This window comes from Naegleria lovaniensis (assembly GCF_003324165.1).
Source record: "Naegleria lovaniensis strain ATCC 30569 chromosome Unknown tig035, whole genome shotgun sequence".
Lineage (NCBI taxonomy): Eukaryota > Heterolobosea > Eutetramitea > Acrasida > Naegleriidae > Naegleria > Naegleria lovaniensis.
In genome coordinates, this window is record NW_025407858.1 from 15,984 (window position 1) to 29,780 (window position 13,797).

Genomic DNA, 13,797 nt, shown 5'->3' on the forward strand with positions numbered 1-13,797 from the left:
GATGAAAAAGGCATGGTGCTTGCCAAAACATCCATGAATCAATCACTCTGCAATGACAAAATCCCAAATGTGTCGATGGACTCTTTGTATTGTTGAGTCTTAATAAATTCACTTCGAGTTGTGTGAATAATAAATAACCAATATCCGTTCGAGTCATGAGATAGGACGTCACTGGTGCTTTTATGAAGAAAACTGAGTGTTGAAAGTGTTTGTTGAGAAGAATCTGCTGCTGATTGGAATATAAACACATAGGTCAATCCAAGTTTTGGTGAAGTGATCAATTCATTTTCCAACAAATCCACAACATGATCGACAATGAAAATATTCACAAATACTACTCGAGAGGTATTGGTAAGATTAATAAAATCATAATGTTCCATCTGAAGTATTTGATCCAACGAGATTAATAATTGTTGTAAATTATGGAATTCCATTGCATTTCTTTTCACTTCAACAGAAGAGTTTGTTGGAGAATGTAAATAAAAATTGAGAGAAATATTGAAATGATGTGCATACTGTCCTTGGATTTGTCTCATCGAAGGACAATTAGGTTGTTGTTGTTGTTGCGGTAGTGTCAGTTGCTCTGACTCGGAGGTGAACCATGAACGATCGTGTGAATTTTGGAATTGGAAGGTGTCGTCGGGTATTAATATTGAATTTGAAACAGTTAAAAGAACGAATGTGGTGTGAGAAAGAATGAAAATTAGAGCCGAAAGCAAGTACAACCAAAAGATGATTCCAAAGCGTGGGTTGCTTGTCATGGCTGTTGTTGACATTTTTTAATGTTGAGGTATTTGGATTTCGCTAATAGTTTCAAGATGTCAGCTTTCTTGGGGCAACTCAAAAAAAAATTGTTGAAATGAATGTTAGGCTCATGTTGTTTGATTTTTCATCATTCTCATCAGAGCCTTTGAATCAAAATTGGAACAAGGCACAAAATTCTGATCACTTCTTGATGAATCATCGATTATTAAAATCAAAGATGAGCTATAGAAGATATCGGAATGTAAAACCCTTTCAGATGAAATTTGAATGGATATATACTTTTGGACAATCGGGAGTGAGCGGAACAACCAATGTAAATCTCCTTTCAAAACCTCTTGATGTCAAAATTTCCTATACACACGAATGTATTTTGATCAGTGATACCAATGGAATACAAGTATTTGACTTGTATACAAAGAAACACAAAGCATCAATATCACTCCCTGAATTTTCTCTCAGTCATTTATGTATTGAAGAATTTTATGAAGAACAACGAGATGCATTGCTTGTGAGTGGAAATAATCTTGTTTGTAAATATAATTTACAATTGTTGTTGCAAGAGGCAGCAATGGATCAACAGACTCCATACATTTGGAACTCTGACCTCGCTATTAGCCCACAAGGAATGGCAATAGCAAAACAATTACAACAAGTATTTATTGGAGACAATTATTGGGCGTATATTCTCGTGCTGGATTTAAAAACGGGAGACGTAATTAATTTTATTGAACTTTGTAGTTCTCCGTATGGAGTTGATGTGACAACATGTGCTGAACAACCAAAGTGTGAGTCACTTTATGTGATTGCTACAGGGAAGAACGCAGATTTTTGTATCGAAATAATGAAGAAAAACAGCGACAACGAATTTTACACAAAAAAAGCGCAGTTTTGCGAATATGGACAAGGAATTGGAAAGCTCAAACGACCGTTTGGACTGGTGTTTGACAAGGAAGCAAAACATGTAATTGTAACTGACAACGAGCAGCACCTTATTCAAATATTTACACTGGAGGGAAATTTGGTAACCTTCTTTGGAGACAAAAACAACCTAAACGGACCTACTGGGATTTGTTTGAATGAACTGAGAGGTGAATTATTCGTATGCAACACTTCAGATCACACTGTTAGAGTGTTTAGATGAAAAGAAATTATTGCCTTGAAGTAATAGATTCAACTGATATGAAAGCCAAGTCTTTGAAGGACTCACAAGTTTATTTAATCTTGACTTCATGGGTTCAAAATTTTTCACACCACATGTGGTGTTAAGGCAAAATTACAACAAATTTGAATTGTTGTATGATGGAAAAATTATTAACGGTGCAACTCTTGCTTATTTGTAAAGATCAAACTTTCTGAACTTTCTGTGTTTTCTATTCTTTCTATTCTTTCTGAACTTTCTATTCTTTCTGTGTTTTCTTTGTTTTCTTCTCTTACAGATCTTCTTAGTCTTGGCACAAACTCTTCTGGATTTAGCACGTTTCTTACACACTCTCTTTCCTTTGGTGAATTTGAACTTTTTACAAACTCTTCTACCTTTGGATCTCTTGATGCACTTCTTGAAATTCTTTCTACGAATACATTTGGATGGGAAGTGTTTTCTCTTGGCACAGAATCTTCTCTTCTTGTGTTTGACACATCTTGTAATCTTCTTGTGTTTCTTACAGAATTGTTTGAATGCCCATTTAGCACAGAATTTTCTCTTCTTGTGTTTCACACATTTTGTGAACTTCTTGTGTCTCTTACAGAAACGAATGGTCTTGTGTCGAACACATTTAGTCTTGTGTGAAACGACACGGCATTTACGAATGAAACGACATTTACGTGGAGCATAGGAATCGACATACTTGTCACACTTCTTCTTCTTGAAACATTTCTTAATTGGGAATTTCTTGTGTTTCTTACAAATACGTTTCTTACCATGAGCCACACACTTTTTGTACTTCTTGTGTCTGGCACAGAATTTCTTGTATCCATATTTCTTACAGAATTTACGTTTTCCATAAGAATCGCAAACCTTCTTGGTCTTTCTCTTGGCACAGAATTTCTTGAATTTGTGTTTCACACACTTGGTAAAGGCCTTACTGTATTTATCACACTTGGACCATCTCTTGTGCTTCAAACAACGACCCTTTCCAACGATGGCATACTTGTCGCAAAACTTTTTACGACCCACGACTCTGTGTTTGAGACATTTTCCTCTCAAATACTTGTGCAAGACACACTTTTTGCGACAATGTCTTCGAGGTTTAGGTTTGTAAGGATCTGGACGGTAAGAGTCAGATCCTGCAACGTAGACTGCTGCAAAGAGGAGAAGTGCAAACAGCACCACAAGAGTTGCGGTTTTCATTTCAATAATTTGATTTTTTTTTGTTATGTGAAAAGTGAGAGAGAGGAATGCCAATTTATAGATTTTTCACAGAAAAGAAGAATTTGTGAAATAGTGCAGTGTGTCTCTTGAAAGAGCTAGGATTATTTCTAAAAGAGAGGAATGTCATAAGAATGAGTCAGAGACAAAAACATGAATGAACCCAAAAATGGAATGAAAAGTGAAATTCAAAATAATCAAAATAAGAAGGTTGAATGAACGGAAACGGTAAGCTCAATCTGCCTTGATTCTTCGTTTGTAACCAAATCATTGATTGGCGTACTTCTATTCATATCTAGGTAAACATATTCGAGTATTTTGTTTGATTTGTAATTATTTTCACACGTTTCCATTTACTATTTCTGTACATCTAGTTTTTAGATATTTTAATAATATTACTAATGGCATTAAACCACACTTCTCGTTCCTCTGCTGTGGAACATGAAAGATAATAAGGTTTTGCTGGAATTTCCACTTTAAACACAAATCTCTTCTTTCCACTCTTTTCAGGAGACAATTCAATCGTTGCTGTTTTGAGATCAATCGATCCTATAGGCTTACTCTCAACATCATCCACATAATAGAATAAAAAACTTCCATCCAGTCTGAAATATCTTCGTTTGTAAAGATTAAGCTTGGGAGATCGTTTTTCAAGATATCCCTGAATGTCATTTAAATTATTATTGGAACTTGTCAATTTCTTATAACGAGGAGATTTTGCATCGTATTCTTCCTCCTCAGTGCTGACGATGGAAGTCTTTGAATTTTCACGTGAAAGTGGTGTTCCTCTCAAATCATTGCCTCGTGGAGAGTTGGATCCGACTGGAGCCATCAAACTGAGTTGTTGTTGCAATGCAGACATTTGTTGGATTGTGTCTTGTTAATGGTCACAGAGAGACGTTTGGCAAGCATTTCTTTTTGTCGAGAAGATGCTGCTGAAATGGTGTTCAACTTTTTAGGTTGTGTCACAGAGTCGTCATTCTTCTTGGAGAAGGTGTCCATTTTCACACCCGTGTACTTTTTGAGGAATTTAATTTCACGCTCCAAAGTTTCATTGCGTTCCTTTTCTTGTAATAATAATAGTGCGTGTTGTTCTTGTGCTTGTTGTAAGGCAGCTACTGTCTTCTTTCGGTTGGCTTTGGCCTTCTTTAACTTGTAAATGATCTCGCCATTTTCCTTTTCCATTCTTGAAATTTCATCTTTGAGTGTGAGAATTTCAGTGTCTTTGGCTGTAATGACTTCTACTTTGAGTTTTTCAAGTTCATCGGAGAGAAGCTTTTCCTTTTCATTGGATTTAAGCTTTAGTTCTTCGAGTTCCTTTTCAAGTGTGACTACTCTTTGTTTGGCATACTTTTCACCTTCTTGCCATTTCATTCTGGAAATTTCCATTTCAGTGTTCTTCTTTCGAGCTGTGTTGAGCTTGTTTGTGAGATCTGTAACGTTCAATTTCAACTTTTGAATTGTGGCCTTATCTTGTTGTGAAGTCTCTTCATAAGTGGACATGGTTGCCAAAATTTGTTTTTGAGCTGTCTCCTTGTATTGTGTTACAATATTTCTAAATTCGTCTAATTTGACATCCAAACTCTTTAACACACTTTCGGATGACTTTTCACGAGTTTTGATATTTTCTCGTTTTGCAGAATTCAATTGTTCCATCAACACTCGATTCTTGTTTTTGAGTTTTTCAATGAGTGAATTCGAAGGATCGTCCACTGGAATGGCTTTTGATTCTGTTGCAATTTTTTCTTCTTCCAATTCAATATTTTTCTTTTCCAATTCATCTACTTTATCGAGAAGCTCATAATAGAGTTGTTTCATTTCATCGTATTGAATCTTGGCCACAGAGAGAGCTTCCATATTGGTTTCTTCCTTCTTTTGTGTGAATAGTGGAGATTCGGATGAACTGGAACTCGAAAGTTGAGTTTGAAGTTTTTGAATGGTCTTTTTCAAATCTTCAACTTCTGCAATCTTGTCACCCATTTCTTCTCTCTTGGATTCTTCTTCAATTAATTTTTGTTTCAAAGTTTGAATTTCTTGATGTGACTGTGAGAGAACTTCTTGGAATCGTTCCTTTTCTTTTTGAAGTGAATCTTTCAATAGAGAAACTTCTTTAAGCTGCTTGGTCGTTTCATTCAATGCATTTTCCAGTTGAACGAGTTGTTTTCTTGAATGACTATTCTTTTCATCTTCTTTAGACAATTGTGCTTTGAGAGTTTCAACTTGAATTTTGAGAGATGAAACGTCGTCTTGAAGTGAATTTCGTTCTGCAAGTAACTTTTTGTACTGTTCAGTTTCTTCGAGAATGATCGATTCACGAGGTGACGATGGAGTTTCAGGAGCATGTGTTGAAGTTTGTGGTGAAGTAGTTGTCGAAGGTTGATTTTCTTCATTCTTACTCTGTTCCAATGCTTTCTTACGTTCTTCATCATCAATTCGAATCAAATTTGGAGCTACTTCACTCGATAATTCATTAAGTTTAGAAGCTAATTGTAAACTTGGAATGGTATACTTGGTAATTACAGAACTAATAGCAGAAGGAGACAAGGTAATAAACGCATAACAAATGGAATTCACAAAAATACGTGAAAACAGCAAACAACGAAGTGTCGTTGCAAAATAATCAAAATCATCCGTTTCTGCATGAATGGCTTCACCATTTGTCGTAATGTGTAACATCCATCTCTGTGGATTTTTCGTTGTTCATCATAGGGTGATTCTGAATCAAAGTCAATGATTGTGACACGAGATTCTTTTGTGATCTTGGTTGCTGGATCACTTTGTAGGACCTTAATTTCGATAAAGACGGTTGAGGGTTCTATTGTAAATTGTGACAAAATTACCAATGTAACCAAATGATCATTATAGATACCATGGTATGGCCATGAGAATCATGATAACGATGCAAGGAGCCGTTGAATCGTGATTGCATTTCCAGAGAGAGATACCAATTGTTCATCCACAACATTTCCATATTTGGAGTAGCGATCATGTCATCCACACATGGATGGCCACACAACACACAACCATCACATCCATAGCCATAATCAATATCAATTGCTCCACATCATACTTACCTCTCGAAGCTTTTTCAAGTGCCTTATTCACACTCTGGAAAAACTCATTCTCACTTGTCACAAATTCTTCATGAAGACCTGTCACTTCAACCGTACTCGTTTCATCATTGACCAACACTTCTAAATGCGAAGATCTTCTTTCATTTTCACCAATCAATAAATCGGTCATGATGGTGTCACCATTTTCATTTCCGTGTGTTTCAAAAGCTGTCAATGAAACTGAAAATTCAATTTCAGGAGGTGATTTGTGAACAATGAAATCAAATAAAGATCTTGTTAAACGAACAGCAAATCCAGCATGATGGTTGGCAGCTACGACTGACTTGCCAAATAAAGTAAATGATTTTCCGGTATGTTGAGCTCCATATGAAAAGATGGTGCAATTAAATCCATCAATCACTCGTTGAAGAACCTCAGGTCCATAAGTCGACGTAAAGGTTTCGTCTTGTGTGGCAGTTGACTTGAGAAATTTGTCAAATGTAAACTCTAATGGTTCTGACAGACCATTCTATAACAAGTATGAGATCCACAAACATCAAAATATAGACATGATGTTGGCATTTGACAAGTATTGTGTTGAGCATCGAGTTGTTGGTGCATAACCGATTCATGATCAACCACCAAAAGTTCACATCATCCATTCGTAACGAATTTTTGATCCAAAAATTTCACATCATTTGTGTGAACACAAATCCGAAGATAAACACAACGACGTACCTTGATGAGAAAGTTTTTTCCATTCTATCATTGATGATCATTGAAACCAAAGTATATATATTGATATCATCATCAAATAATTACAAATAAATTTACCTTATGAAACGCAACACTTGTTTTTGGTTTATCTTCTCCGTTCTTACATTCTTCATCGGTTTTGAGAAATGGACGGAATCGAGGACAAACTCTCATTTGCATATGTTCTTTAACAGGAGGCAGCAGTGGGGATTGAGACATTTTTTATGAAAGGTGTGTCTGTGAAACAGGCTTTCGGTTTTTTCGAAAAATGAAAAGTGACAGCACTCCTCGAGTTCACCAATTTTTTTTTAATCAGGCTACTTGCAGACACTGCATCTTGCCTCAAATGGAACCCTTTCTATTGCGTGTTCGTGTGGATTGATCAATTCTCAAATTGTTGAAATAAGAGTCAGTTATCAAGTATTATTATTATGATTCAGTGAATATTAAAGATTTTAAAATTTTACAGAAATATTTCACATCATAGTTCTATTCCAATGTTTAGAGATTGATTCTGCAGTGAATCTTGTCAAAATGTCAATTCTACGGAATAACAAAAACATTCAGTTCTAAATACAATAACCAAAGAGATTCTCCATCAACGGAGATGATCTCCTCCAAATTTACATCCTTCATTTTTGAAACAATAAATACTACGAGGATAAACATTTTTCAAAAGACATCAACGCCCACTCATGAGAATCCCAATTCTCCTCAATCTCACACTTCTCCAACCCTCAATCATACTGTGAGCAACAGAACACAAATTACAAGAACTCTACTAAGAATACACCACAACCTTGAGATCATTAAGGGATCCTTTGCAAAGATTGCGCATGATCCTTTTATAGACTCGTATCAAACCAAGTAATTTCCGTACTCCATGATGCCGGGTAAAAAGTGAGGACTTTTTAGTCTTCTTTTTGAAACCAAGCACAAAAAAACAACCGCACACACGCTTGCTCTAACTTTCACGTTGTTGTTGTTAGTTGTTATATCATCATCATCATGAACGAGACAATTTTGGAAAATGTGTTTTCAAGAAGACAACAACGAAGAAGAAATTCGTTGACTTGTGTTCAAATTTTGACACAAAAACAATTTTCAAACAGGACGACGACACAAAGTTTGATTCGGAAACGAATTCGGGTGAATCAATTACGAAGGAAAATGCATTATGAAATGAATCAGCAAGAGGAGGAACAAGATCATTCCATGATGACACCACAACCATTATCGAATCAACCACAACAACAGTTATCGCCTGTTGGCTCACTAATTGCATCTGCTAACCAAATGTCAAATGTCATCCCATCCCATTCCCAACCACCAACATTGACCATATCCGATCAACAACAACAACCACTACACCTCTCACAAATCAAACAAGTTGTGAGCCAATTCTTTGAAAGTCTTCTCCAATCCAAAGAAACTCTTGAAGGTAAAAAGTCGCTTCCAATGACCGCTCAGGAAAAAGAGAAAATTGCTCAAGAAATTATTTCAACACCATTTTAATGCAAAAACTGACAAGTGTCAAATCATTGTTTCATTTTGAGAGTTTTGTGAAGGAAGATCGAGAAATATTTATTATGGTATCGAATGTTACGCAACCTAGATCGATTTATTTGAGTTGCTTTCCAGTAATAAATCAACAACGATGAGTTTGTAACAAGTCTTGTCAGTTGCCAAAGAATTATCTCTCAATAAGAATCTTGTTGGAGTCCTCAATGCATCGAATTGAGCGATTTGATAAATTTGCATTTTAAGGATTCTTAGATGTCGGGTTGGATAATAAAAGATTGGCATGTTTTTAGAAATCAAAAAGTAACGGTTGATAAATTTTACAAGCTAGCTTTGGTCTAAAGATGCTCAAGATCCAAGGTCATAACACTTACTTTCATCTTGAGGACATTAAGGGGTTGACTTCGAAACGAAGAACGCATCAACTTTCATTACAACCACCAATCCACTTACTGCCCTTGTTACCACTTAACAGCAAAGGTTTTGTCATTCATTTTTTTGCCACCTCCAATTACAGGTTTGGTGATAAAACAGCTTAGACCTCAGATAGCTTTTCAAAAACAAATTCGTTCATCAGCTGAGAAAAGTGTAAGTTGAGCATGGTTCATCCAACACGATCTCATAACGCATGTTTACCAAATGGGTCTTTATTTTCACTAGCCAAACCGGCCATTACACTGAACAACAATTATTTCAATTTGGAATAGTCAATTACTAAGGCACACAAAACAAATAACGAGTAGCTTGGATAATATTCGTCATTGTACTCTCCTTGCCAGCTCTTCTCTTGTCTTCCATGTAATATTAAATCCTTGTATTTCATTGTGATGCATACTCCTTCGAAACGTTTCAAAATTTCGCTTACAGTTGTGATTTTTTCTTCGTTCAATTGATCAGTCAAATAACTTCTAAAAGTGTGATAATATCCATTCTTTTCACAACGCTCGACCATTTCATCGGTCACAGATTGCATTGGATAGGAAGAAGTATCACATCGTGAATCCATCATAGAATGAGATTCGTGAATAAATTGAATTTGTTGAATAGAAACAGCTTGCTCACCAAATGTCTTTTCACACATTTCATACAAGTGTCGATCGTGGCCAATAAGGAAAGCATTGGAATCATAGTGATATTTCAGTGGCAGAACTTCGTATTTGGTAGAGAGATGTTCTTCAATTTTTTGTGCTATCCAGTCATAGAATTTCCACTTTTGTGTGGTGATATTACTCCCTTTGGAAAATTTGCTCTTGTTATTTTTCATGATTTCCTGTAATGAGTCTTGTTCGAACAAGAGGGGAGAGAATTGTTCTTTCTTGATTTTGACCTTTTCTAAAATGTTTAGAAATTGTAATCTCCATTCCATCATGCAAAGCTTTTCTTCCAGATCATGCCTTAGTAGTGTTGAAATGGAAGTATATTCTTTTGAAAGAAGCTCCTGCTCGGTAGATATGGTCAACAGTGGATCAAAAGGAGATAAAAGGCCCCAAAATTTAAATTCAAAATCCAGCTTGTCCTTTAAGGCTTGGTCTGTGACACTGTTTGGAAGAACTTCATTGTTCAACACTGGAAGGACAAAGGTTTTGAATATTTGAGGATTTCTTTCCGGGAATTCAAAGAGTTTTAACCCTGAAACTGGGTCTGTCTTGTTACCATCGTTCATTGGTGAACGAGCATGGTATTTAGAATACAATTAGGATGATCTTTCAGCATGTCGCTTGTCAATTTAAATTCTTCGTCTCCAATTCTTAATAACACATCTTCACGTACTGGTGTTTGACTATACGAGTTGTTTCTTCCATAATTTTCATTCTTCTTGAATAGAACAACAGATTTCAAAATGTACTTTGTACCCTTTGTCACCTCTACAGATTCGTGGTCTAATTGGTGAACAAAGAACACCGCTTTTCCTCGGGTTGGATGAATACTGATACCTTCCTTACATCCAGGTCCGTAAAATATTGTTTCTCCACCTTCCAAATCTTCATGTCCATTCAAGTAAATGAGCACAGTCACAAAACTTTTGCAGTCATTCACACTACGACCAGAGTCTTTGTGTTTTCCAAAGAATTCACCCTTCTTGTATCTGTAACATTTCCAATTCGAATCAATACCAACCGGAATAAATTTTGCATTCGGTCCTGCAAACATGTCGTTCAGTGCTCTTTCACCAATCTTGAACATGGTTTGGGCCAACTTTTCATCTTCAAATTCAAACTGAGCACTATTCCGTACGGAATAGTCATCTACATTGCTTTGCGAGGACGAACGTCCTACTTTGCTCTTCTTCCACTTGTGAGCTTTTGCTTTTCTAATGTATTCATCGGTTTCAAGAGTGGACAATACATGATCCATCGTAACAAGTCCCTGCATCATCATCGTGGGAGCTCTCACGGTAAGTTGCTCGGAATTATTTTCAGTGGTCATGTCGCCTTTGGATGAAAGGCTCGGAGTGAGTTTCAGTTTTTTAGTGGGTGTGATCATGTTGGTGTTGAGGATTTTTTTTCTTGTAGATTAACGCTTTTGTAAACAAGAGTTTCGCTTTTACAATATCATCATGCTTATTGTTATTCATTAAAATTCTCTCTCTTCCCTTTCCTCAACGCTGTAATAAATCTTCATCAGTACACTAGTGGTTGAATTGACAGTTGTTTATTGTACATCGTCTGAAATTCTGGATTTTTTATATATTTCAACACTCGACTAACCCACGATTTAGAATATTCAAGTCCATTCGTTTTTCAACACTTCTACGTATTCGGCGAGTGTGGTATTAGGTACCTCTTGTGAAATTTCAAATACAATTGAAACGGCCCTCACGACGTCTTCTTGACTGTATTTAAATTTTCGAAAGCCTCCTCGTCCTGTGACAATGTTCGATGAAGAGGCAGATGCTTCTTCCGAGAAATCAAATGGTCTCTGCTTTGAAATTTAACTCGACCCGACAAGTTGCCAAACAATACAATTGCTCGACAGTACTGTCAACTATTGGAAGAAACGAATGCCTTTGCGTCGAGGTTGTTCGGTAGTAGTGTTGTTGAGTGAACGGGGTAGTGGTGGTTGTTATTCATAATTGATGTGTCATGATGCTATTTTTTTGAGTGTGTGGCAACAGTAATATGAGAAACGGTTAGTTTTGGCGGTTTTGATGGAAAGAAAAATTATAAGCGTTTTCAATAATAATATCAATTCCAATCTCCTTCCTAGTGAGAAGAAATTAAAGATGATCTTTTCAACCCTTCCGCAATCACGGTCGTGAATAAACATTATTGGCTTATTCCGATTCATCATGAACTCATATGAAAACATTGAAAATTATTAAATTATTATTATACTATCATCATAATTTCAAAAGAATTAAATACAACCAAACCATTCCAATTTCAAAGCGAACAATGTTTGAAAATGATCCCGGAATGCATGATGATTATTCTTAGAAAAAATACAATACCGAATACAGAAAAGGAATCTACTTGCTCTCATTCACCAATCAGTAACGTGTTGGTGGTTCGTTTCTAATTATCTGGTTATTGCTAAATCCAAATAATATGGAAACACACAAGTGAGTCACTCCACATAATCTCGGGATTACAGGTGTATCACCCCCAACTCCAAAAAGGATTTGAGTTTTCATTTCTTGAGTGTGAATGTTCACTCCAACAATGCTCGTGTTTGATCAATGTTTCAAAGCATTCAAAAGACTTGATATAAATACATTCATTTGAAAGGACAACCGCGTCACTCGCATGTTGTATGAACTATGACGCAGTTGAGTGCATTCCAAGAACAGAGAAAATGGCAAGATATAAACGGAATCTCATGATCATTAGCGTCATCCAAATGACTTTCCAAAAGCAACTTGTTGGATAGAGATGGCGAGTAGATCTTAAATTGTGTTGGCACTCCTTCGCCCTATTCTCTCAAAATGACATCTGACTGCAAAAACAAATCACAATTCGCAAAACAAGAAATATCCATTTCGAAAACCCTTGCCATACAGATGAAATGAGAGAAGTCAAAGCTTGATATGACGCACTGTAATCCCAAACAAATTTATCGATTTATTTGTGTTTGTAGGATGTTGTTGGAGGTGTCATTCAAAAAAAACAACATCACTAATATCTGCCACTTGTCAAAGCGACTCCAACGCCTTGTCATCTACACAACCTTCGAAAATGAAATACAGCGTCGTTCAATTCATTCCTTCCTCCAACTCGATCAATGGCAAAGTAATCATGACTCAACAAACTGAAGCTGTCAGCAGTTGTGGAGGGTTAATGCAATTTGACATTTCTTGTAACTTTCACACTTCACGAAATTTAAAGCAACTTCGATCGAATTCAAATGATGATACAACAACTCCAGCTGCTTTCTTTTATTGGAAAGAAGCATCTTCTTCACCGCAAGTATCGAAAAAGAAAAATGTTTCGGTTTGTATGGATTTACAGAAATTGAACTCGAACACAATTTCACAGAAAGATAGTCGTGATGCTTCCACAACCAAGCAGCCAAAAGTTTCGAAACCAAACAAGATGAAGAATAGAACATCGACTTCACCTAAAACGTTAAGCTTTATTGATGTCTCTCCAACAATGACATCTGGCATTCAGAATCAATCCATGATGACCTCTAGAAAGAGAAGAACACAAAGTTATGAACAAGTATTGAATTTGAATCATGCACAACCCATGACTTTACCATTGACCACATCTGTCAGCTGTTCGACACAACAATCACCTCTTCACACGACAAGCAATGAAAACATGTGTCCTTCGATCATGGTCGATCATGGCTCTTACGTTCACCAACAGTCCTTGTGTGCAAACAGTCAAAATACCAATAACTCATCTGTCAATGAAATCCCTTGGGAAGTGAAAAGCCCCTCTTCCTCAAGCTGTCAGTCGTCAGATTGTGGCGACTCCAAATCAAAAATGCCAAACAAGGCCATCAAACGATCGTACATATTTTCCATCAAAGAATTATTAAATTAATTCAGTTACAGAAAGTTTACAGCCTTACTACTAATCTCGCAGTGGAAGGTTTGACCCAAAAAATGTCAAAACTCCACCACATTTGTTTTTTTATTGCAACCTTCTCAATCTTGCAAAGTCATCCTCGCTGCCAGCAGCTCGCCCAATGTCATGCTGCAGCATCATCACAGATCCCGCTCCGATCGTAAATTATCTTCACCAAATAAAAATGAAGAAAGGCTTGCTATTGTTTCGGATGAGTTTGGTTTTTCAAAGAGAAAGCGAGAACGATGGAAGCAGAATAATGATCCGAATATAACTTTTACAACCATGTATGTCCAACCAATTTATTATGATAATGGAACAA

General features: G+C 36.4%; 7 protein-coding genes across 7 annotated transcripts; 3 read left to right on the forward strand and 4 right to left on the reverse strand.

The window, feature by feature from the left end:
* Positions 1–38: 38 nt before the first annotated feature.
* C9374_008799 (uncharacterized protein) lies at positions 39–776 on the reverse strand (the record flags this gene model as incomplete). The annotated part of the gene is made up of 1 exon (XM_044698914.1): positions 39–776. One exon carries the CDS (start codon positions 774–776, stop codon positions 39–41), a length of 738 nt encoding a protein of 245 aa, XP_044544976.1.
* An 83-nt stretch (positions 777–859) lies between these two features.
* On the forward strand, positions 860–1,906 carry C9374_008800 (uncharacterized protein; the record flags this gene model as incomplete). Its single annotated transcript, XM_044698917.1, has 1 exon — positions 860–1,906. One exon carries the CDS (start codon positions 860–862, stop codon positions 1,904–1,906), a length of 1,047 nt encoding a protein of 348 aa, XP_044544977.1.
* A 189-nt stretch (positions 1,907–2,095) lies between these two features.
* Positions 2,096–3,112, reverse strand: C9374_008801 (uncharacterized protein; the record flags this gene model as incomplete). Its single annotated transcript, XM_044698918.1, has 1 exon — positions 2,096–3,112. One exon carries the CDS (start codon positions 3,110–3,112, stop codon positions 2,096–2,098), a length of 1,017 nt encoding a protein of 338 aa, XP_044544978.1.
* Positions 3,113–3,500: 388 nt separating this feature from the next.
* Positions 3,501–7,158, reverse strand: C9374_008802 (uncharacterized protein; the record flags this gene model as incomplete). The annotated part of the gene is made up of 6 exons (XM_044698919.1): positions 3,501–3,931; positions 3,991–5,812; positions 5,872–5,945; positions 6,205–6,712; positions 6,922–6,945; positions 7,018–7,158. 6 exons carry the CDS (start codon positions 7,156–7,158, stop codon positions 3,501–3,503), a joined length of 3,000 nt encoding a protein of 999 aa, XP_044544979.1.
* A 789-nt stretch (positions 7,159–7,947) lies between these two features.
* On the forward strand, positions 7,948–8,454 carry C9374_008803 (uncharacterized protein; the record flags this gene model as incomplete). Its single annotated transcript, XM_044698920.1, has 1 exon — positions 7,948–8,454. The coding sequence occupies one exon, from the start codon at positions 7,948–7,950 to the stop codon at positions 8,452–8,454; it is 507 nt and encodes a 168-aa protein (XP_044544980.1).
* A 694-nt stretch (positions 8,455–9,148) lies between these two features.
* C9374_008804 (uncharacterized protein) lies at positions 9,149–10,944 on the reverse strand (the record flags this gene model as incomplete). Its single annotated transcript, XM_044698921.1, has 2 exons — positions 9,149–10,105; positions 10,231–10,944. 2 exons carry the CDS (start codon positions 10,942–10,944, stop codon positions 9,149–9,151), a joined length of 1,671 nt encoding a protein of 556 aa, XP_044544981.1.
* Positions 10,945–12,635: 1,691 nt separating this feature from the next.
* C9374_008805 (uncharacterized protein) lies at positions 12,636–13,451 on the forward strand (the record flags this gene model as incomplete). Its single annotated transcript, XM_044698922.1, has 1 exon — positions 12,636–13,451. One exon carries the CDS (start codon positions 12,636–12,638, stop codon positions 13,449–13,451), a length of 816 nt encoding a protein of 271 aa, XP_044544982.1.
* Positions 13,452–13,797: the final 346 nt, after the last annotated feature.